The sequence below is a fragment of the Apteryx rowi genome, unplaced genomic scaffold, assembly GCF_003343035.1.
Source record: "Apteryx rowi isolate R43461 unplaced genomic scaffold, aptRow1 scaffold_16, whole genome shotgun sequence".
Taxonomy (NCBI): Eukaryota; Metazoa; Chordata; class Aves; order Apterygiformes; family Apterygidae; genus Apteryx; species Apteryx rowi.
Genome location: NW_020447863.1, coordinates 87806 through 111387, shown reverse-complemented (window position 1 = coordinate 111387; position 23582 = coordinate 87806). Strand labels below are relative to the sequence as shown.

Below are 23582 nucleotides of genomic sequence, written 5' to 3'. Positions count from 1 at the left end.
TTTTTTTTTTTTTTTTTTTTTTTTTTTTTGAATGGAGCATTAGTAGTATGGGGGTTTAGAGGGTATTTTCCCCTCTGCCTCGTGTTGACTTTGGATATTTGGGTGTAGAGGGCTGGCAGAGCCATCTGAACAGAGACATGTCCTGTGAACTCAAGCACACATGCTCCTGCAGAGTGGTCCAGCTTCACCTTTGGAGCATTCCAGCTGCTGTGTACAGAATAGACCTTGACCAAACTCTTTCTTCTTCTCTTCCCAGAAGCCCATTCAACAGTGACCACAAAATATGGGATGCCGTCCAGCCACTCCCAGTTCATGTGGTTTTTCTCTGTCTATTCATTTCTGTTCCTTTATTTAAGGTAAAAACTCACTGTCAGGTTTTGGCTGTTAACATGTTGAAACACCTCAATAGATGGCTTCCTTGCTGTGCGCCCCTCCTCTTCCTGTTCAGTTGTAGAACAGGATTAAATTGGAGGACCTGTATGATTTGCTCTGTGGCTGGAGTGGATGAAACATGCCCATCTCAATCTGAATGTAGGACTGTAGTTGCAGTTGCTAGAAAGTGAAAGGTAGGGATGGGCCTCCTGATGCAAGCCCTGCCACGAGTGTGTCTGAAAACAGGTTGCGGATTTGCTCTTTGAGCCTTGATGTATCGACCCTCCAGTGTGAGGRGAGAAGGGGAATAGGGAGGAGGAAAGAAGAGCTGCCTTTGACACCAGCTCCAGTAACTGAGCATTCTGCCTTCCATCACAGCCATCCCTGTTAACAGTTGGAGAGAGAAGTAGGGCTCTCTGGCTTCTCTTTAACTGCTGCCAGTGGGGCAAACTGATGCTGAGATGGTATCAAGCTGCCCATGACTGTATTGGAGTAGAGCTTTTCTAGGGTTTTGGGCATAGTGAGCATAGATGTATGGACTGCTCAGCTCTCTGGCATTGTGTTAATGGCTTTCCATCTCTTTCAGAATGCACCAAACAAACAACGCGAGGTTTCTGGATTTACTATGGCGACATGTGCTGTCCATCTGCCTCGTAACAGTGGCTTTGCTAGTCTCATATAGTAGGTATGGAGCAACTGTTTGTCTTGCACTCTTGTACAGTCTTGTGACCTTTAACAGCAGCAGACCTGGCACTCCTTATCCTGCACTTCTGATCTAATTCTTGGTGATCACATTGTGCAAACGAGAGCTTTGGGGAAGTGGCAGTGTTGCCATGAGCCCCTCTATATAGGCATATAAAGATGCTACGTGTGTGGTGCTACATAGAAGCATTTATAAAACCCAAGATCAGCTGAGTCTACATCAAATCCCTGTTGGCTCCATTGCCATGCTCCAGACTCGCTGCCTAGCTCTTTCCAGCACTAATCACTAAAACGTTGCACCATGCCTTGGCACACCAGCATCTGCAGCACGTGGATTGCTTACAGTTGACCAAACTGATTGTGTGTTTTGTTTGAGCATTAGTTAATAAAAACATTTATAGCTGCTTGACTTGCAAGATTTAGTTATATGAAGATGAATCAAGAAAATGAAATTTTGATAATGAAGTTTATTCTCTTTAGTGGATTAAAAAAAATATAATGAGATCCAGTGGTTGGAAACCAGATAGATTCAGGCTAGAAATAAGGCCATGTTTTCCACAGAAAAGCAATTACCTATTGGCACTGTTGACTGTATACTAGAGCTGATTCCTTATTACTGGTTATTTTTAAAATTCTGACAGAACATTTTTATAAAAGAAATATGGTCTAGTTCAAATAAAAATTAATTTGAGGAAATCCAGTGGCCTGTGCTAGGCAGAAGGTCAGATTAGATGATCTTAATGGCTTTATGATGTATGGATGAAAAGAATTTTGAATGTGACTCATGCAGCTTGTGGGCAGGGGTAACTTAACAGACATATATACCACTTTCTGACTGGCTGCAACTGCAGCAAGTGCTCTGTAGTAGTGCAGACTTCATGCTGTCACATTTGAGTAGCAAAACATGGGGAAAAAATGCTCTGTTCTTGAAAGCCTTTAAGCCACAGCTCTGGTGGTTTGGAGGGGGCTTGTCCTGGTGTTGGCTCTGGAGAAATCTCGTGGGAACCAACAGCAGTATGTCTTCTACTAATCCAGTGATCTGTTAGGAAGAGTGTAGAGGGTTATTGAGTTGAGCACAAACTAGAAGTGCTTTAAGCTGAAAATGCTGTAGCAGGGAAGGCACAGTTTTTCCCGCTCTTGCCATAACCAGCATTTTCACAAACAAGTAAGTGAAACATCAGCTTTTGACATCTGGGGAATAGCTTGTTCTGAACTTTAAAGGGTCCAGTGAAACATCAGCCCTCAAGTCCTGTCTCCTCTTGCTTGAAAGCCTGTCTGGTGACTTTCTCTTCCACTGCAGGGTTTATTTGCTTTACCACACCTGGAGCCAAGTCTTATATGGAGGTGTGGCAGGAAGCATCATGGCCATAGCCTGGTTTGCCTTCACACAAGAGATACTAACTCCTCTCTTCCCAAGGATAGCTGCATGGTAAGTCTCTTCATTCTGTTAACGTTTTATTCCTGCAAGTCTGCATTGCTTAGGTCCGTTTTGTCCATTAAGTGAGTCCCTTGGAATGGGGTGATAACACTGGTGTAGCAGAACTCCTGGGCAAGAAGAGATTTTGTGATCAGCTGGACTAGTTGTACCTTACATCTGAAGGAAAACAAATGCTAAGATACTTAAGCCTCTAAAATTTAGTTGTAGTGGTGCAAGTCTTGATTGTAAGTGGGTTGCTACAAACTGCCTAAGTTATAGATGTGAGAAATGGGAGCAAGGATTCCTGGATTCTGTTCCAGCTTTGCCTACTGACTATTGTGTGAATATGTAACTTGTTCATCTATGTTTCTTTTTGTGTGTGTATATACAAGGGATCTCATATCCTTGCCTCATATGGGGAGTGGAGAGGGGAGGTCTAGGAAGCTGGTACGTTTCTAAAGCTGTGAGGTGTGGTAAAGTGTTGGAGGAAGACACAATATTAAGAAGTAGCTTTCAAGTAGATAAGGCCTTTCTTAATCAATGCCTGATGACCTAGTGAAATTGCAATCCTGTTTAAATTTAATGGGGTCAGGAAACATTTTATAAGAAAGGAAAATAACTCTGTGTGTGTGTATAGTTACTGATTAAATTTAATGAGGCATCTTCTGTGTGTGTGTGTGGGTGGAGGGGAGTTGAATTATTTCTCCCTCCCCACCACCTTATCCTTTTTCAGGCCAATTTCAGAGTTCTTTTTAATCCGAGATACCAGCCTCATTCCTAACATCCTGTGGTTTGAATACACAGTCACGAGAGCAGAGGCAAGGTAAGTGACCTGATGGGTGGGGGGAAGATCTGTAGCTGATTTGCCTTGTCAGCTGTAGCTATCAATTGCTTTATTTTCCAATATGTAGATAGCTTCTGTGGATAGAATAGCGTAGAGTGAAGGAAGACCAAACTGTGGGTTAACTGCAGCATCTGGAAGGTGAGTCTGTTGGGGTGTGTTACAGTTAATGAATGTTTCAATGAAGAAGTCAATATTTTGACTCCTTAGCCTATGTTCTTTGTAAGCAAATGTTTATGGTCTTACATCCATGTGTGAACTTGTGCCCACTCAGAGAGGGTGGCTGTTGTAGGACTGTAAACAGTAGGAGGGACCGATCTCACTGTAGACTATGGTGGAGGCAGCTTTATTTTTGCGGAGATAGGCAGAGTCCGGCTTACTTTAATCCTTGTGCCTGTTGCCCAGTGGTTTGCCACAATACCCTGCGATGGGGTTCAGGGCCCCCCCTCTCACCCTGCCCTCTCTGTGTCGCTGTTGCAGAAACAGACAGCGCAAGTTGGGTACGAAGCTCCAGTGACTTGGGAGGCGTGTGGACCAGAGCGCACGTTTTAACGGAGAAAGACAAGAGCAGAGACCTGGGAGCAGCAAGGAGCCTTTTAACAGATGGACCAAAGGAACAGGCAGGGACCATACCCAAAACCTGAAAGCCTTTGCTCTGCTTTAGCAGCTAGCTGGATGCTCCCTGATGCATGTGGGACCGTGCAGGAGTAAAAACTCATTTTCAACACAGATGCACATTGCCGGTTGGAATGTACCATCATGTCTACGTCAGGGGAGGGGGGAGAAAATGCCTGGTGTCTTGTTTGGGGGAGGGGAAAACCAAAAACGAATAATTTCTGTGACTTTTTTTTTCTCAGCATGAAATATACACACTATTTATTTATTTTTTTAAATGGAACTATTACTTTTGGGGTGGGTGAGGCATTGATTGTGTGTTTTGTTTTGCTTTTTGTTTGGGTTTTTCTTTTTGGAAGAAGATGACAAAACTAATCTCAAGCTGATCATGCTTAATTAGGACTTTTAATTTTTAAAAATTCCTCGGGAGGGAGGGGACCTAGGATGGGGGTGACTTAGGTGGAAGGGAGAGGAAGGTTTTTCTTTCCTTTCTGCAGCCATTTTGGGAGATCAAAATCAATTCCAACTGCACTTTGTACGGATAGGAAGAAAGTACTGAAGATTTGCTTTTAACACTAGTGACGGTTCTGCAGGGAAGCCTGCACGGATACCATTAAGGGGAGTGTGTGTGCGTGTGTGTGTAAAACAGAGGAAAAACTGAAATATACTAATTTTTTTTTTTCCACTGCTGCTCCTGTTGTGTAATTAGCACGAATGTCTTTCTCTGAATCTCTTGTAGGTGGCCAGACTACCATATGCCTCTCACGTTTACCCCATCTCTTCCTTTATACTTTTATTATCTCAGGGTTGCTGTGGTCTGTACAGCTTCTGTTGTTGTACTTAGTGTGCTGTTGATGGCACTGGAAAGCCACTTGGTTTTAAGCAATGTGATGCTCCCAAAAGAGTCAGCCCAAAGCCTTACAAAATTCAGTTGCTAATCCCTGCCTTAAACCCTGGATTTTCTGTTTGTTTGCTTTTTGTTAAAGCTTTAAGGGTAGATTTTTTTTTTTAAACGAACAAGGTGACAACTAAAAACTAATAACAAGGTGAACAACTAACAACTAGCTCAGCTGTTGTCTGAATTATTTCTGAAGGGTCCTGTTTGAATTCAACAGTGAACTTGAGGCAGCAAGGTTGTCCTAGCAGATACTCGTTACGATGGCTTGGTCTGGGTTCTGYAATGGTAACCTTGAATGCTGAACTCCTACAAGCAGGTCCGCTCTTGCTCTGTTAGAGCGGTACTCTTCCTTCCTTTCCGATTCTTCGTTTGCCGGTTGGCTCCCTGGATGCCACGTCTCCAGGAGCGTGCCCAACAACTCTGCGTGCTGCTGCTGCCTAGAACTTCTGTGGTCCATGAGTTAACCTGGCGAGGGCTATGTTCAAAGTGCTTCAGGGCTATGCATGGACACTTTCTGTATTTCTCATGTATAATGCAGCGGTTCAAGTGTTACTACAGAGGAATATTTATTCAAAGCACAATTGACATGAACTGTCACAGATAAAGGACAGCTTCTGAACTGGCTAAAAGGTTATCTGTGTGCCTTTGATAGTCATGAGAACAGAGGTAAAACAACTGTCTCATCTCAGTCTTGCTGCCTGTTTTGCTAATCTCCACTCTAAACAGATTCCTGCGTTATAAAGATGCTTGAAGTGGGATGCATTTCTGTTCATCTTGATTTTGATATTTAAAGTTTTCATCTGTGCCTGTTGCCATAGGAGTTTGTGTGTTCATATGGAGTGGGAGTTGGCTGCTGTAGAAATCATTGGACAACTGGAGTGTTAACTGTTCTTTATCTAGGAGATCAGGAATGAAAGCCACTTACATTTTTGTGTTTAAGTATCTTTTTTTGAGTAGCAAACTCTGAAATTGTTTTCAGTTGTTTTTTTTTCACACAACACGAGCAGTCATGTTTCTGTTAACATCTGAAGGACCTGAGCACTGGATCTGCTTTGAAGGTGCATCAGAATAAAGAGGCATCTTGCAGCTTTTACAGGGACGTTAGATCTGGCTTAGAATAGCTCTATTAAAATGAGAACAGGACATCAGGTTGGCCACATGACATGGCAGTACCATATGTTTGAGTTTGAAAGCTGATACTAAGTACTCATTTCTTGCAAAGCCACTTCATTGTTCTTTGTTTCTCTTGTAAGTTAACTTACAAAGGCGGAAGGGGGATCACAGCTCCCTTTCCCAGGGACAAGGCTGAACAAGCAGATTGCTTCAAGAGCAGCTAGTACCTCCTTAGCCTCTCCTATAGCAACTGTTGAAAAAAAAAAAAAAAAAAAAAAGCTGGAAAAACTATGTGTAGAAATGCTGATTGAGAAACAGAGCACAGGGGAGAGGGTCCATCTCCTTACAGGCAGCAGTGCAGTGTATAAAGCTGTACCACTTCATGTTGCCTTCAAACCCAAGCTTGGTACACTGATGCTTGGGAGTAAAGGAGAGGGAGAAGAACTCTTGTAAGAGGCTGTAATAAACTCTCCACTGTTCTCTACTAGTTGTTGTAATCTGCATCTTCTGCCTACCTCTGCTGTACCTTTCTAGAAAGCTTTGCAGAACTTGATAGTAGAAATTCTTTAGTGATCCCATGTATTTTCTTAACTTGATGATGCTGTGTGGAAAAGAGATTCCAGCCCTACCTTATTGTCCTATGCTTGTATGAAGCCTCCTGCCACTAGTTTTCTGAAACAAAATGTTTTCTTTGAAATATGTGGCTTTGCAAGCAGATGCTTTCTGGTTCCTCCCCTGTAATCAAGGGCTGGATGGAGATATTAAGACAATAAAAGGAAGGTGATAGACCACTGTGGTTCATTGTTCTTGCGGTCCCCACAAACATTCTCCTAGAAAGATAGTTATGCAACTTCTGCAATTTCTAAGGAGATTTAAGCCTTCYCATAGCACTTAATCTGTTTATTGTGTTTAAGTTTATTGGAAGAACATTTCAAATCTTTGCACGACATGATTAGACTATCAAAACAATATTTAATACAGCTAACCAGCAAAGCATGCAAACACTACTAGGCTGTGTCATAAATTGCACTCATACCCCAAGAGTTAGTTGAATGTTTTCAATCTATGCATTTCTTTATTTGCTCCAAATCAGTAGTTTTCCAGAACTTAGGTTCTCGTACTTAATATAGCCTTAAGACTGCGGACATCTCTTGAGAAAGAACCAGACAGTCAAAAACAGGGAGGGGAATAGTATTTTGCAAGTAAACACTGAAAAAATCAAGAAGGGCTAAGTCAGAAGGACATCACAATTTAGAACTTGGACGATAAGAAAGAACTTTTTTTTAAAGGAAAAACCATGTAATGATTTTAGTGTCCTTTCAAGCACTTCAAAAAAGAACTTTGATCTGAATTTCAGCTCCTCATATCATTAAGGATGCATAAAATGGTTTAAGAATCTTGTGTCTTTCAGTGTGATACTGTGCTTCTGGCAGCTGTACTCTGCTGAAGCTAGTGGGATATCCAGATTTAGCTCCAAGACTAGATCAAATCCATCTTCTGAGATACATTCACAGCAGAGCACACTTCTGCTTAATCTTTAATAGGYACCTTCCTTTGAGAGCCTTCCCCTTTGATAAGACAGAAATAGAAAAGGGCCAGTCTCAAATACTTAAGTGRTGATACTGTAGTATTGGTGGCTGAAGGCACTGTAGACAGGGAAAATAATTCATTCCCTAGTACAGAGGTTGTCTCAGTTAAGCAGGGAGGATTATTTCAGCAAAAGGAATATATATATACTTTTTTCCAGAGTAAAAGGCTCCTTAAAACCAGATTTTATTCCAGCAAGGTGCAGTCTCTTACATAGTRTTTACATAATCACTTAGATCTTGATAATACTGAGTATCCTCTTTGTAGTTTCAGTCTAATTCATAGTGGAGGAATCAGCAGGGATGTCTGTTCCTGGGTTTGTAGTGCTCCCATTGTTTTTAGGCTATCTTACTCCATTCAGGATTCTTCTATAAAATCAACAAAGTCTAAATCCATGTAGATGATGTGAAAGTGGCAGTTCATACAATCACTGGCTGTGCAGGTGAGTTTCAGTTAAATTTTCCTTTTTAAGGTTCAGTTAGGTATAAGAGAAGCTTTGAAATAACACCCTTCTAAAAAAACCCAAACATATAATAGTTTTGGCTTGTATCTTTCAAGAAGCACATTAGACTGATCTTTTTTCCTCTAAACATGTTTAGTGCAAGTTTTTTTTTTTTTTTCCACATATGTTTACCAAGGCACTTTGTCCATGTTCCTTGCTGGCCTATGACCAGAAAAGTGGCAGTTAGGATCAGATATTTCCCTGTAACAAAATAGGCCATCAAACTCCTACTGCTTGTTTATGGTGTTGTCTCAGCAGCCACATCTTGAAGTGTGTGCAATTAAATATCAAATTCCTGTTGCAGAAATAGCACTAGATTTCTTCACTCCCATATGGTTTTACATACTGCTATATAAAAGGATAGTTGGGAGCTTGGATTCTGGCAGATTCATAGGAATTTTTGTAAGCACTACTTCCAATGCCAAAACTGTAATTTTTATATATATAAAAAAACTTCTACTTTCTCAAGTTTTGTCAACCCAACATAAAAACACTGTCATGAGATCATTATCTTTCACAGAATAGAGCTAGTAAAAATCTGAGTAACAGTACAGCAAGAAAAAAATCCAAGAGTGGCAGAAAACGTGCTGCACTGCTACTGCCAGAACAATGACTGCCACAGTGAACAAACATCTGTACTGCCTGCAAGTTCTCAGCTTTATTCCTGCTTTTCAAGATCATCTGCCTTGTTAAAGCAGAATGATGTGGAAGAAGAGTGATTCTGCAACTGTTTTTCCTTTGGCTCTAACAGCTTTGAACTGTGTGGGCCAGAAATGGAAGTGTGTTCTGGAGCTCCTAATCAGAACCACTCTGTCTGATGCAAACTTAAGCATAACATGTTATGCATAAAGATGTTGCCTCTGACAGCAAGGTGTAAAATCGCGTTATAGATTAAACAGAAGGTCAGTGTTCTGCTTCTCTTCCTCAATTCCAAAGAAAGGCTCAATGAGGCGAGTTGGACGACAGTCCTGCTATAAGTATAGAGGCAAGCCCTTCTCATCTCCACAAACATCACAGTACACAAAGCTAAAGCTAGCCAAACCTGTGTGAGGGATGTTTTGTAGAAGCTTTGAGGGGGGGAGCTTTACTTTGAGCCTGAAGATCAGTAGCTAGGACCACAGCAGCATACTTAACAAAAAGGCCAGAACAAAAAAACCTTAGCTTGTGGTGATGATATTCTGTTAGTAGGGACAGTGCAACAGAAGGGAGATCACATGCCTGTCAAGCATGTAATGGTCAGGGGCCTGGGATGAGTAGTGCAGTGCACTCTAACAAAACTGGATCTGCTCTGATTTAGAGAACTTATCTCTCCCCTTGCCAAAGTTCAATTGCTGGAGCRGCAGAAAATTCTTTAGTCAAGCTTGAAAGATGCTGCAGACTCTTTGAAAGCCTAAACCAGCAAAAGGACTTGGTCTTACAGTAGTTCCATCATATAATAAACATCATTCCCTGCTCTTCCTGGAGAAGAACTACCTTCCTCACCAAATGGATTTAGATACTGGTAAGTACTGTGCTTTCTGTATTCCTTGACAGTAAATTCCATAAAACAATCATGTTTTGGTCCTCTCTGAGGACAGGAAGGTGCACTTTGCAGTAATGGGAGAGGACTAGTCAGTTCCACCTTGGATTAAGACGATGTTTCCTCTTGTCGTGCAGTCAGATACCTGTGGATGGCCTTCTGTAATCTGTTGCTGAAAACAAATGGTAGATGCTCTCCTAGGATCCTGTTGAGCAAGCAATCCCCTCAACCATTTTCTGAGGAACTGGGAACTTCAGTGCATGAGAGAGAGCCCCTTTAGTTTAGGGCTTTTGCATCATATTTGCCTCTTACAGTTTGGATTTGGGAGTAGACTGGAGCAACATCCTCATGTCTAGTAGTGCTTTCTCAAGATAATGTGCCATGCGAGCTGCATTTGTATCAGCACAGCTGTTGAATGCTGAAATTGCAAAGTTGATATGTTCTGCCATAGGGTTGTAACAGACTCCATAGCCATCTGGAACCACAGGACCAAAACACATCACGCAGTCTGTCTTTGCTGGGACCTGTGGAGACAATGTGATTAAAAACTTCTGTCCAGCCAGAGACAACATGTAGATAGCAAATGGTGACAACTGGAAACAGAAAAAATTGCCATCTCATGAAAATGCTCTAGAAGAGGGGCTTTTGGTCAGACCCAAGTATTAGCACACACACRCTGGATTCTGCCACTCAGTAGCAATGTGTTTTCATATGCTTTTGCAAAGGAGCACTGCTTGCCAAGCTAAGCTTGTAATAAGTCACAAGCGAAGGCGTATGAGTAAGAACCACAGCACAGATGATGAATGTAAAGCTTTTTAGGCATCTAACTCCAACTGGTATCACATGTAGGTAGACACCAAAACACTTCTGCTGATCTTGGCCTTTGGCTCTGCTAGTGTTCGGGAGGGTTGAGAAGGGCTGTGGCAGCTGTAATCCCATAAAGCTGCAGATCTAGTCTTGGAAGCAGGCTTAAATTTTAGTCCCTAAATAGAGATTAGTTTCTAATGGAAAGGGATGATGGAGTACTGTRGAGAAGAAAAAGACAATGCAGAGAATTGAAGAGTGGTTCTGTTTTTACTCAGATGAGTCCTACCTGGCTGGTTGAGAGATTGAAGTGYGTTGCAACAGCATATGCTGTGTCCATGAACAATTCAGGAATGCTCACTAGGTCCTCAATAGCTTGAAGCTTTAAGCCTAAGAGGTGGCGGTCTATTGCATTCCCCCTTATTGCCTGTAAGGAAAAAAGACTAGATGAGAGCCTATGTAGCAGGCAAGCAAACAAAATTATCCCTGTTTTTGTGGGGGGGAGGGGAACAGACACACCTCAATTTCTAAATATTTAGAGTTAGAAGAAAACTAGAACTTTCCTTTAGGACAAATAGTCAGCCTTGTTTGTAAGGACTATAAAATTGAACACCCCAGTGGAATCAATCTTACAGTTCTGTCTTTTAGGCCAGTCACCAAGGACACTTGAACAACTGTCCCAAGAGGAAGCATTCCGTCAGTTCCCCAGAGCACTGTCGGATCAGAGTTAGTCCTGTGCAAGAGCATGAATGGCCAGATTGCTCTGCTGGCATATTGAAAGGTCTTAAGGTCTCTTCTTTCACCAGAACCCTCATGTGCTATGCAAAACCCCAAACCTGGCTGCATAGAGGACACTCACCATATCAGTGTATTCCCTGTGGGCCTGGGTAGCTCTCCTCAGCAAGTTTGCTTTCTCCTGGTCCTGAGGAGAACACACAGACCTGGCTGTTAGTTTTTCTACAGAATAGATAACCTGATTTTGGCCCTCCTTCTAGGATGGAGGACATAATCTGCCCTCTGTGTCTGTATTAAGCTAACGTTACTTTTTTAAACCATTTTGTCTGTCTGAGTGCTTCATTCTGAATGGAGTTCTCCATCCATCAGTAGTGGAACTTAGTTTGCGTGGCTAAACAGACATTAGACATGCTACTTYTGGTGTGATTAGAAATCTCCACATGCAGTTTTCCTGGCTATGAGTACATACAAAAGGAAAGCCAAATGAAACCCAAGGTGTATAACTATATACTCCAAGCTACATTTTAACCCAGCTTCTTATCAGATGCAGTTCTGGTTAACCGAAACCACTTGACACAGGATTACCCAAATAGGCAGCTTCACTCTTTTTCTGGAGTGCAGTCCTTTCACTCCACTACTTTCATACGCTCACCGATTTGTCAAGGTTGTCCATTGCTTGCACAAACTTGAGAGAGTCCACAGAAGTGGAGCGGATGGTGTCTGTGCGGCCCAGACGGAACATCCGTAGTGATGCACTCTCATATGTGGCACAGGCATGGCCATACATCCTGGGAGATGAAGAAAGTCATAGAAGTGAGTTTGCCTTGACAGGAATAGCTTCTTGTGGAGCAGAAGAGTTTTGGGAGAGGGGGGGAGAAGGCGGTATTGAGAGCTGATCTCTGAAACATTTCTACAAAGATTTTTACACTCTTCTTAGAGCAAATTTCATTTGTTCCTTGGCATCTGCCACAGGTGAGATGTTCCAACCCAGTGCATGGGGGGAAAAAATAGGGTTTAAGAGTCTGCRTAGGGCTATACAATAACAACAGGCCATGACGGCCTGCTGGTGACTTGGCTGTGACACCTTTAACAGAGTCAGATATTTGAGTTTGATGCTGAAGGGTGAAGAGGTTGAAAAGCTGCCTACTGATGGTCTTACCTGTAATATGCTAGCTGCAAGGCTTGCTGGATAAAAGCATCGGGACTTATCTTCTCTGATTTGGGGAAGTTTTTCCCAAATTGATGAAAGACCATGACTTTCACATCCAGGTCTTGGACCATTCTGCAAGGAAAGGAAGCAAAAATGTTCCTTTGCATGTTGCTTGTTCTTGTAACATAAAGGGAGGAACTTTGCTTTCACAAGGCTCGGAGAGAATTTGGTTATGATCTGCACAGGGACAGAGGGCTCCGTCACACGCAGACTTTGTGCAACAGGATTAAGCTCTGTGTTCAGACAACACCGTGGAGGTGAGTTTTTTGGCCATTGCTGAAAGTATGCCAGGTTAGATGGGCTCATGTCTCTGTATGCTCCAGTATCTCTAGCTAGATCTAGTAAAGCCTGCTCTTTCCCACTAAAGTGAGATGGGTAAGCAATCACCCCTTTTAGCATCTTTGCTGAATTTTCTCCTGGCAGGTGGCTTTAGTGTGCTTTTTGGCAAKATTCAACATTGACCTAAGAAGTCACTGAGAAAAATCCCTGGCTGCAGTGAGGAAAGCCTCTTGCCTAAACCACTGACATGTTCCAAAGGGGGACATGAATTACTCCCTCAGTCACTCACCAGACTTCTCTACTRCTTCATACTCACATGTTGAGGTTCTGCTTTGCCTTCTCTATGTCAGTCTTGATTTCTGGAGTGATGTTAAACCGTAGCTTCTTGGGCATTGGCAAAGGAATCATAGGCGATCTTATCAACTCTGGCTTCTTCCTGCATAAAGAAGTGTTTGTGAAGCCATTTAACCAGACCTTTGACACTAGGCTTGACACAGCAGAATTCTGGATAGAAATGCTCAAAGAGCTCATCCCTAGCACCTTATGATGCTTGTCACATGCTGAAAAATTCTTCACAGTGCCATTACAAAGTTTTTTGTTTTGGGTTTTTTGAAGGGCATGAATGAAATCTCTTYTGTGTATTCCACCCAGAGGAACAGCTTTGCCACGCAGAAGTCCTGTCAACTCTGAAAAGCAGTTTTCCTTAAGAATGGAGCAGTAGCAAAAATTACTCATGTGAGTTGGGCTTACTCAATCCTGATCGCTAACAAAATAACTGTAATAACTAATCAGCAGACCACTACCCTTCCTCCAAAGCAAACTCCTAGGGGGTGAGCTGTGAAGAGTATATTCTTGGGGAGCAGGTGGTTTAAAACTTATCTCCAAAGTGGAGGAAAAATATAGGTAGCAGGACTCACGTGTACTCCACGATGTGATCCAGAAGAGCAACAATGGGTGGGCCTTCTGAAGGAGCATGCTCGTATACAAGACCACAGGAGCCATCTTCAGCAATGATGAACTATGAAAGAAGTATGAGAGGACACAATGGTGAAGAGASACATCCAGTGTGAAGTAGGAGTTATCCAGAGAGGGATCTTGGTATCTAACTGCTCTGTATCAGAATGGATAGTGATCATATTCCTGCATGCTGGAAAGGTAACATATTAGGGTCTCATTTAGCAGAACAGCAATAGAAGTCCTCCAGTAGGCCTAAGAGGATCTGATATCACCATTACAYGGATATGCAGAAATTACATAGATAGAAGAATGTGCCTGACATGTATTGGTGAGCTCAGTCCTTTGGCAATATGGACTGGTTCAATGGGTTTGATTTACTTAGAAGCTCATGTAATACAGGAATAATATTGCCTTGTGCTGACTTACCCTTACTTTTCAATTAGCTGAAACATTTAAGCTTTATTCCATCAATGAGGAGTTCCAAACAGGAACAAAATAGCTGAAAACATTAGGAAGCATTCGGCAGATATGGAAAGAATCCTTTTAAAGCACACTGRAGTGTCTAGGAGTGAGGACAGATCAACTCATACAGAAGGAGCAACTCGAATAGCAGCTACTCTTGAAGGATCCTGACAAGACTGAAGGGAGAAGAGATCAGAGGGATACTGTGGGATGGCAGCTGATGCTTGGAAAAAAACCTGGGTAGYGTCTGGCAGAGACAGGAAAAGTGACAAGCCTGGGGGAAATACAAGAAACAGACCTCCCTACGTTTGGGCTGCTTCCAAGCAGACAAGGCATTGTTCACCGCAGGCAGAAAATTGATTTACAAGGAACATAAAGAAGAGCTATGCTGAACAAGGCTGCACTGAACAAGCGTGGGCAGAAGCAGTGAAAGAACTGAAAAATCCCTGAGGCAGGAAGGAGTGCTTGTGGTGACTGCAAGGGAAACCAAAAGATCTTATACTGTCAGCCTCCACACCTTGCCCTGCTTATTTCTCCGCTCTGTTATGAGGAAAGCTTTCCTGCAAAAGGTTTCTGGAGTCTCTTAGATGTTTGTAGTCTCAGGAAAAAGCATCTCCTCCAGACCCATGTCTTCAGTGTCTCTATTGCATCAGCACTTACCTGAAGGGTTTTGTCAAACCATCGGTTCCCACTGTTCCAGCGACTTCCTCCACCATGCAGCATCTGAGCAGCCACACGGCTCTTGTAGATGTCCTCRGACACCCGGGGCATTGGGGCATCGAGGCAGACAGTAAAAATGCTCTTCTCAATTGCACGCACAGATTCCTTGTTGGTCTTATCTGGGACAGAAAGGGAACAGGAAATAACAAAGAGGAGTTGAAAAAATTGTGTTTTAATTGGAGGGAGGCTGAAATTTGAAAGAGCAGGATGGAAGGACCCAGTACTGGATCCCCATTGTACCTCATGCACTATTGGTCATGTAGGGGTCTATACACTTACTAAAGCTGTACGTAGTTGGGTTGTTACAGATGGGAGCGTGTTACAGTCGCACTCTTTTTGGCATGGTTCTTACATCCCACCCATTTGTAAGGCAAAAAACTCTTATGATTTCAGGTCAGTTAGCGAGCCAAGCTTCACACTTCACCCATGTAGCTTCCAAAACAGAAATAGCAATGCTTTGCAATGAAATTAAGTTGCTGCTTTGGGGGTGGAAAGCTTGCGTATCTGTCCAGAACAAGCTTCCAAAGGCTTTTCAAAGTAAAGAGCCAAACACAGCACAGTGGAGAGGTTGGTAGTTGGTGTTTGTTAGCACTTGCATGGGAGGGGCTGCACAGACCTTTGAGAAGGTTGTTGTAGGCTTTTGCCCAGCTGTTTCGGTGGTTGGTGGTGAGGATCCCAATAGGCTCTTTATTCGTTTGGAGTGAGGTGTTCCAGATCTTCTCCAGCTGAATGAAGAGCTGGTCAGTGGTAAGGGGACTTCCATCACTGTTGTAAACATCCAACTCAAAGAACTGAAGATGAGAAGAATGGACAAGGACAGAGACAGAAAATGAGAGATCTGTATTGTCCAGCCCCAGAATCGAGGAGCAGCCACTTTGAAGAGGTAAGACCAGAGCTAGGAATGTGGCTTACAAGGAGACCTTTATATGCTGCTCAGAATTGAGACACCCAAGTCCAACTTCCCTTGCAGGGCATAAATACAGTCAGGGTTTTAAGGAGCTCAGAAAACATGGTAACAAGGGTCAATACCTAAGAGGAATTACTATTTCTGAGACYTGTCCATGGTGGCAGGGTTCATTATCCCCTTTCCACCTGAAGTTTCCAATTCCAGACCCCATCTGTTAAGTYTTAGCTTTCAAAGACAGAAATTGCAGGGATAAGAAATAGAGGAGGAGAGACCTTTTCTGCCCTGCAGTCCCTTGCTCTGACAGGGCAATCCCAGGTGTTTGCCAGCTGAGGCCAAAGGGGATAAAGGGAGCAGGAATAAATCCCTGGTGAGGCAAACCTTGTGAGTTGTTCCCTTTCCTCTGGCACAGCCAGCTGAAAGGGACGCCYGCATTCAAACCAACCTCCTTGAAAGCCATACCTGGAAGTTGTGAACCACCGTGATGTGTCTGGACTGCTTTTTGCCTTTGGCATAGTTGACAATGGAGTCCCGCTTGGGTCCAGGAATGCGGCAGGATGAGAGGATCTGGTAGTACTGGTTCATGCAGAGGGGCTTCCCACCCATGTACTCCACTGGGAGGGTCTCACTGCAGAACATGGCAAAGTAAGGAAGGAGGGGATGAAAAAACAGCAGTGAAAAGTCCCACAGTCCCCATACAAGACAGGCTTAGCCATGCAGCCAGTTATCACCCACTCCAGCAAGGCCTAAACATGTGGGTGCAGGTAGTCTTAAGTGGGGTCATTCCTTCCTGTTCCCACCAGCCTTCTTAGTAAGGACTACAGAAAGTGTCTGCTTGCTGRTCTTTCACTTGGGAAGGGGAAAAATCACTATCCTATCTTATAAACACATATAAACATGTTTGGGGGATGTAACATAAATAAGCCATGTTCAACAGAGGYTGGTTGGGGCTCAGAAGAGAAGGGGTAGGGAGGAAGAAGCTTCTCCAGAGCTYATCCTGGCTAGCCTGGAGTTGAGAAACACCAGAAGCCCAAAGAAGACACACACATTCCTGCTGCCTGAGCTGCAACTTATTGTTTGGAAAAACAAAGTATGTAACTCTACAGGACTGTCAGTCAGGTTCACTCCCTCTAAGTGTGCACACGTGCCAATGTAAATATTAAGGTAAACAAAGAGCATGAAGAGAGAAAAGTAAATTTGCTTTTTTCCAGTGGTGGTGACCTTGGCAGTGAGCAGTGATGTTGATTACAATATCTCTCTTCAGATATRTGCTGTTTTCTCTTGGCTTTCTATTTGAGAAGGAGAGGTACGGACTGAGCTCAGCCTCTCTGTGGCAGTAAGGAACACTCAGGAAGTTTGGAGGGCCATTAACTCACTTGTCAATCATTGTCTTGAAATCCAGGACGCCCTCGATCAGCTTGGCAGCAAACCTGGAAAACAATCAAATGTAATCAGTAGAGATACAAGCCCAGAACAGCTGGGACTTAGGAAAGAGCTGAGCAGGGCTCTGCTCCTTGGGTTCAGCCTTTCTGCCAAGTCCCTATTGTATGTGTCTTTGGATAGCTGATGAAACCACTCMGAGTTTGAGATCTGAGGTTGCTGGATAGTCCTATCATGTAGTACTTCAATGTTTCTTTTTGTGTAACTAAGGAAGCCTGGACAACCTTGAAGAAAGTAGCATTCAGCTCAGATGCCTAAATGATACTCCAGCAGCAGCATTGTTCACGCATGTGTTGTGACTTTTGTCACTCCTAGTTCTGAGTCTTAGCATTAAAACTACACTGAAAAGAAGACTTCTGCCTTTCCTTGGCCAGGGGCCACCTCTGAGTTTCAGGCTAAGATGCAGCTGTATCTCCCTGTGTCCAAGACTTTTACCACTGCTGACTTAGCATTCCTACCCAATGAATGTGCTGCTGCTAAAGCAGCCCTAAGACCATTCCTCTGGCATCTAAAGATCTGAAATGCAGATATGCTGCATGCTGACACTGAGGCGTTGCGTTTACTAGGATCAATGTATACACCACCAACGCCAACTCCCAGCAGGGAGGGAGGCTCTGACAAGCCACATCAAACTGCTTGGCTAGGGAGTGACAGGTTGGACTTCTCTGATCTAGGAGCTCCCACCCACACATAGGAGGAAGGAGGTCACTGTGACAAGAGGTTGCAGTCAGCTGAACTTCGAAGGCATTAAAGTGGCGGGAGCAGTCAGCATTTGCAGGCAGTGTCATCTTGATTTGTTCAGCCTCCCCATCCCTAGTAAAGATCAAAGGAAATAACTCCAAGGACCTAAGGGCTATTAAATAAAACACACATTCTCTAMAGTCATTTTCAATGAAAACTTCCCAGCTTTATTGCAAAAACTTGAGAAAGTAAAACAGCTAGGAAGCAAAAGTGAGAGAGCCTATGTTCTTTTCCAGAGAGCAAACAGCCTGGGAGCAGGGCTAGACCTTGAGGGGGAGATATGGGGAGAGGTTAGTTAGTTGGCTTGTTTTCAATCTGCAGTGTTGCCAGATTAAGGATTGGAGAACTCCACTTTTTTAATTTGCCTTCTGGTTTCTGAATCTTTTGTCTCAAGTCATGCTGTCAGACTTCTTTCTGCAGCTGCAAACTACACAATCATGCTTTTAAATTGTGTTTCACATGGGAGTTCAGATTCTCATGCTGCTGCTTGATTCCACCRGTTGGGACTCCTGGTAATGCTCAACATCTTATCTTCCATTTGGATGACTTAAAAGTGAATTATATGATCAAGAGCTTTTAAAAWAGGATGTTTAGTCTTGCACTTCCCGGTAAGGCTCACCCTCTGCACCCCTGGTCATATGTGGAAAGTAGGAATTTGTTCTTGCCCTCACTCCCCCCTGGCTGGTATTTTGATTTGCTGGAGCAGTGATGACTGGTTACTGTGGAAAAGGTGACCCTGTATAAAGGCCAACATTAAGTTTTGTGGCTAGAGTTTGATACGTGCACATGATGGCTGTTAAAAATTAAAGGGGGCCCACGAGGAAGAGAGGATATGAATCAGAGGCAGGTTCGGGAAAGAGTGAGAGAATCCACTGTGTGCTTAGTGGCAGCAGTGGGGTGGTCTCAGCTGTGGGACACTGCGATGCTCATTAGCAGAAGGGAGCCGGAAACATGGCAGTGTTTGATTGCAAGGAAGAGTTGGGGGTGGAGAGAGGCTGGTCTTTTAAGCTATAAATCCACAAGTGTAATGACATGGGAGGGGACAGTCCCCTGCAGGAGCAGTCTGAATGACAGCAGCAGGCTCCCCCCATCCCTATGGGCTGGCAGACTCCAGAGGCATTTCTGTATGGTCTCCCTTCGTGCCTCTTAGTCTTTAGTGTGTCTATCCATGCAGAGATCTGTGCTAYAGCAAAGACCTAAACCTATGTTTTGAGTCCCAGTTTAGTGCCTAAACCACTGGACTGTTCCATTTTCCCCATTGGTGAGCTATTTAGCCTGGTGCAATCAGGAACCTCCTTACAGCCCAGCAGTCTTTCCTTGTCCCTACAACCCTCTTGCCCAGCATAGACAGCTATCAAATTTGGGGACCACATGCTAATTACTCCCTTTCCCAACCAGCCTGAATACCTTCCTCCCTGTCCAGCAGAGAGAACTCATCTCATCCAAAACCTAGGGGAAGCAGAAAAGGACTTTACCTGAGCTGACCTTGCCGATCCAGAAAATCCTGCTTAGGTAAAACCACGCCTGGGCTGGAGTGAACCACAACTGGCAGGCGATACTCCAGGTAAGCTGTCTTCAGCCACCAGTCAGAGAGCTGGGACGGAGAAAGGTAACACGCAGGCATGGTATCTGCTGCTGTTCGGTCCAAGCCCAGCTGAACAGCCACAACATCCTGCCCCCAGCTCTGTCCCGCACTTTGCGAACAGTTTGGGTTTTACGCTTTGCGTGTGTAAGGGAAGCGGGGGATTTGAGCAAGGCAGTGGGGGATCTAGGTGCAGGGCTGGAACAGAGGATTTCCTACTTCTTGGGGGCAGCTGTGTGATGCTAACAGGTTTAGGGGCTTCAGCAGCCACAGACAGGGTCAGTGACTCCCTGTCCTGCCATGTATCTCTCTGCAAGCCCAAGTCCTGGTGAGACGCTCATGCAGCTCAGAAACCTGAGCAGCCAACTGGTTGGGAAGATGAAGCCATAAAAACACAGATGCCGGTGGATGCACCCAAGACTGGAGAGGTGTGTGTCAGACTTCCACCCCTTCTAATCACAGCCCAGGGATGCAGTCCTGACCTACCCAGTTCTCCGTTTTCTTGGCTCTTCTCTCCAGGCCCTTCTGCAGCCTCTCCCCGACGCCTCCTGGTTTGCGGAACTCATTCACCAGCTCCTGCGTGTGGTTCCACTCCTCCTCGCTGATGATGGGCTGCAGAGCCTGCAGGTAACGGTCCAGGGTCTGCTGGAGCGGTGGCACTGGGAGACTGGGCAATGCTTCCTGATGAAGTAGGAATCTGCCTGGGATCTTGCCTAAAGCTGTTGGTTTCAGCAGGCCATAGGGCCTGGCCTGCAAAGCACAGAGCAAACGTTGAGACAAAACTTCCTCCCATTGTGAACGAGGCAGCAAATAACTTGCATCTGGGAATCTCCATCCCAACCTCTGAGGACACATAGATGTCTCAGCATAGGAGCAGAGCACTCAAAAGCAAAATGCAAGACATAGGTCTACTGATAACATGCTAGAGACGGTCATAGGTTATCCAGAAAAACTGCAAAAGAGAAACTAGATCTCCCAAGATACTGATTCTCAGCTCATTGAACAAAATGCTGCCACGATAATGATGCATCTGCCACCTTCTGGGCGCCTTCAAGCTGATAGTTGCCATGTGTTTGACAAAAAACAAACCCTTCCATCCCATGGTAAGTGGGAAGAAAGCAAGCTATGGAAGAAATATTAATCTTGGGTATTGTCAAAAATTGTTTCATTCCTTCTTAAAATGCACAACAGCATAAGATCAGAAAGGTAAGCAGAACCTTGTGCCAAATCAAACTACACAGTGGGCTTTAGGAGGCAGAATTTAGTTAAGGTGAGTCAAGCCTAGGACGAGATTAAAATACCCCTTCTCTGGCTGGCCAGCCAATGTACAGAGCCAATGATGATCAGGGAAGGGTTGACTGTGATGTGCAGGCTTTGGGGCAATTCTCCTTTATAGTACTGGAGATCCTCCCAGTTACTGGAGGACCCAGCTATATTAGAAGATCCTCCATCCAGGTATACTAGTGTGGGCTTGGCCCAAGTACAGATACCTTCGGGGATGGAGCAGGGAGAGCAGTCCAGGAAACTGTGGGTGATGTCAACACTCCCCTAGGATCAGACTGGGACATGTGGGTGTGAAAACCTTAAAAAGCATGGCACCCATCTCCCCAGACTGAGAAATGGAACAGAGCAAAACCCACTGCTAACCAGGAAATGAACTCACCATATTCCCCCCAAATTCAAAAACATCCCCTTGGGTGAGCAGGGTTGGACACCCTTCTCCTTGAAGATGTTTAAATTGTACTCTAGCGGTTTTGAGTTCCCTCTGCTCCTCCCCCTCTGTTGGATCTAGTGAATCAAACACTCTCCTCCAGGACTCTGGACTTTGCACTGAGGATGCAAAGCCAGCGAGAACATGCCCTTTGATTTCCAAGGCAATGAGAAAATAGCCATCCTCCCGCCTCCTCCCAGAGGTAAGCACAGAGAAGTAGAAAGAAAGGGCCAAATCTGCAAGGTGACAAAGTTTTCTCCATGGTGCTGAGCCCTCAGAGAAAATACTGTGTTCCTTGTAGGACCTGGCAAGAACTAGGGGATCAAAGTTCAGACAAGGAAGGTTTAAAAAAAAAAAAAAAGAGAGAGAGAGAAGGGGGAGATTACTGAAGCATGAAAGGAGAACAGAGCTAGGAAGAAATGAAGGGGGTTAATCGTGGCTGTGCGGGGATACTGTACCTTCTCTGTTTGTTCCTGCTTCCTATCCATGGCTGGAAGGACAGAAAAGATCGTAAACCTCTCCCTCGGCCTGCCTCGGTTTCTTCTTCCACCTGACAATGCGCTGCCCGTGCAGGGAGTCACCTCATTAGCAAACTGTCACACGACTGCTCTGTTCAGAAGGCTCAAGGCCAGACATGGGCCTGGGAGAGGCCAGGGGTAACCAAACCATCAAATTGCATCAAATGCCATGAAGGCATCTTTCCAGAAAGCCCTCCCTTGGCCAGACAGTCGGAGCCTGTACGTGCTGCATTACCCTGTCGTTGTTTGCTGACTGGTACACGTGTTAGCAGAGGGCAGAGTCTCTCTTTGATCAATAGCTCTGGGCTTCCAGCCTTGGTAGATGTGTGGACACTGGGAAGTCATCCCAGCAGTTTGTGGGAGCAAGGAGGGGCTTTTCCTTTAGCCTCTGCCTAGTGTGTGAAGCTACTGCAGCTGTTTTGAGACAAGCCAGAACATCTCTGGACAAGAGAGATCCCAATTTATGTCTTGGAAGCAGGTGGCACTCTGGGCTGTCATCACTTGGGATGAGCCATAGGGAGCACTTCTGGAGGCAATGGGGAATTCAGTCCTTTTGCTCAGACTGAGCAAAGGTGGCCAGAGGGTGTCAGATGGGGGCAACTCTCTAGCAGGAACTGGACCATAACCCAGCATTGCTGTAGACAGATTAGCTGGAGATGGGAGCAAATTCAGCTTGGGGACAAAAGATGGTGTCTTACTGCCCTCATAATTGTTATTGCAAGCTGGGTCTTTGGGGAATTCTAGGTTGTCAAACCTTAAATTAAAAAAAAAAAAGGTATCTCCAAAGTAGGGCAGCAACAGAATGAGCATGCATGAGGCTGTCACACCCTCCTCAATGTCTAATTCAGTTAAACAACAAGGCAGACATAAGCAGTCTTTGGCATAGCTACGATCTATCTAGTATCATGATTCCAAGCAGTTTCAGATTGACTCTGGAGTAACAGGGAAAATCCCAAATCAAAATAATTGAAAATTACTGCATGTTAAAGCGTGGGATAGGCTTGCGCCTTTCCTTTCTTATGTCCTCTGCCTGTTCGTTTTGAGGTCAGACTCAAGTGTTTGGTGGGAGGAAGAAGAGTGACCACAGCTGAGCAGAGGCGGCAGCTAGCTGGCAGCAAACAGCCCACCTTTCCCCATGAGCGACAGGGGAAACGAACAGCAGCAGAGCGCGGGGCGTGCGGCCGTCGCCAGCTCGCAGCCTGGCACCGCTCCCAAGCCGCGTTCCAGCCAACAGGCAGCTGACCTTTTCCAGGGCCCGCAGAGCTGGTGGCAGATCTACCTGCAGCCTGGGGCAGGAGGAATTTCAGAGCGGTATCCGATTCCCAGCACGGCCACAAATATTTAGTGTCGGATGATAGGGATCTGTCTCTGTCTCTCTCTCTCTCTTTTTTTAATTTGAAGCTGGACACCCCTCGAACCCCGAGACAACCAGCCCTGCCCGTCTCCTGGGGAGCAAATCCACCACGTAGCTGCTGTTGTCCCACACCGTCTCCTCCCCCCGGGATCTGTGGGTGTTGGCAGCAACCAGTGGCTAAGCCCAGGCGCGGGGCTGGGGGTGGCAGCTCCGCCGCGTGTGCGACCGTCCCCTCGCCGGCAGGGCAAGGCGCGTTTCGCAGGCTAAGGCTGCGGCAGCCGCTGCAGCTTCTCGGCCTTCCCTCGCCCCTGACCAGCCGTGGCCGGCGTCCGGCTGCCCCGCGGCCTTTGGGCCCCGCGCGGCTCTGCCCCGGGTCGCGGCTCCGGGCCTTAACGGCAGCAGCGCGGCTGCCCGGCACCGCGGCGACACCGCCGAGGCCTCGCGACCGGGCCGCTTGTCCGCGGGACCCGCGCTCGCGCCGCGCGCCCCGACCCAGCGAAGGGGTTTAGTCCCCAGGCCCGGGAGGGCCCGGCCCGGCCCGGGGGGGCGTGTGGCCCTCGCCGCCCTGCCCCGGGTCGCGGCTCCGGGCCTTAACGGCA

The 23582-nt window shown here is 45.3% G+C and overlaps 2 protein-coding genes across 5 annotated transcripts in view; one reads left to right on the top strand and one right to left on the bottom strand.

Annotated features, from left to right (window-relative positions):
• The window catches only part of DOLPP1 (dolichyldiphosphatase 1), a 23238-nt gene extending 16492 nt beyond the window's left edge, over positions 1 to 6746 (top strand). For both annotated transcript variants that reach the window (XM_026059818.1, XM_026059819.1), the window contains exons 4-8: positions 257 to 356; positions 959 to 1057; positions 2375 to 2503; positions 3225 to 3314; positions 3813 to 6746. In XM_026059818.1, coding sequence (XP_025915603.1) covers positions 257 to 356; positions 959 to 1057; positions 2375 to 2503; positions 3225 to 3314; positions 3813 to 3849 — 455 coding nt within the window. In that variant the 3' untranslated portion in view covers positions 3850 to 6746. The remainder of the gene's footprint in view (positions 1 to 256; positions 357 to 958; positions 1058 to 2374; positions 2504 to 3224; positions 3315 to 3812) is intronic.
• A 107-nt stretch (positions 6747 to 6853) lies between these two features.
• CRAT (carnitine O-acetyltransferase) lies at positions 6854 to 23168 on the bottom strand. 3 transcript variants are annotated; one of them, XM_026059809.1, is made up of 14 exons: positions 21570 to 23168; positions 19887 to 20150; positions 19294 to 19412; positions 17014 to 17067; positions 16100 to 16265; positions 15350 to 15524; positions 14674 to 14852; positions 13512 to 13612; positions 12911 to 13030; positions 12265 to 12387; positions 11758 to 11893; positions 11230 to 11292; positions 10660 to 10797; positions 6854 to 10090 (listed from the first exon to the last, which is right to left on the bottom strand). In XM_026059809.1, exons 1-14 carry the CDS (start codon positions 21597 to 21599, stop codon positions 9875 to 9877), a joined length of 1884 nt encoding a protein of 627 aa, XP_025915594.1. In that variant the 5' UTR covers positions 21600 to 23168; the 3' UTR covers positions 6854 to 9874. The 3 variants fall into 3 exon arrangements, with proteins under 3 accessions (XP_025915594.1, XP_025915593.1, XP_025915595.1); XM_026059808.1 differs by lacking the exon at positions 21570 to 23168 and having other exon boundaries at positions 19887 to 21518; XM_026059810.1 differs by lacking the exons at positions 19294 to 19412; positions 21570 to 23168 and having other exon boundaries at positions 6911 to 10090; positions 19887 to 20052.
• Between the last annotated feature and the right edge of the window lie 414 nt (positions 23169 to 23582).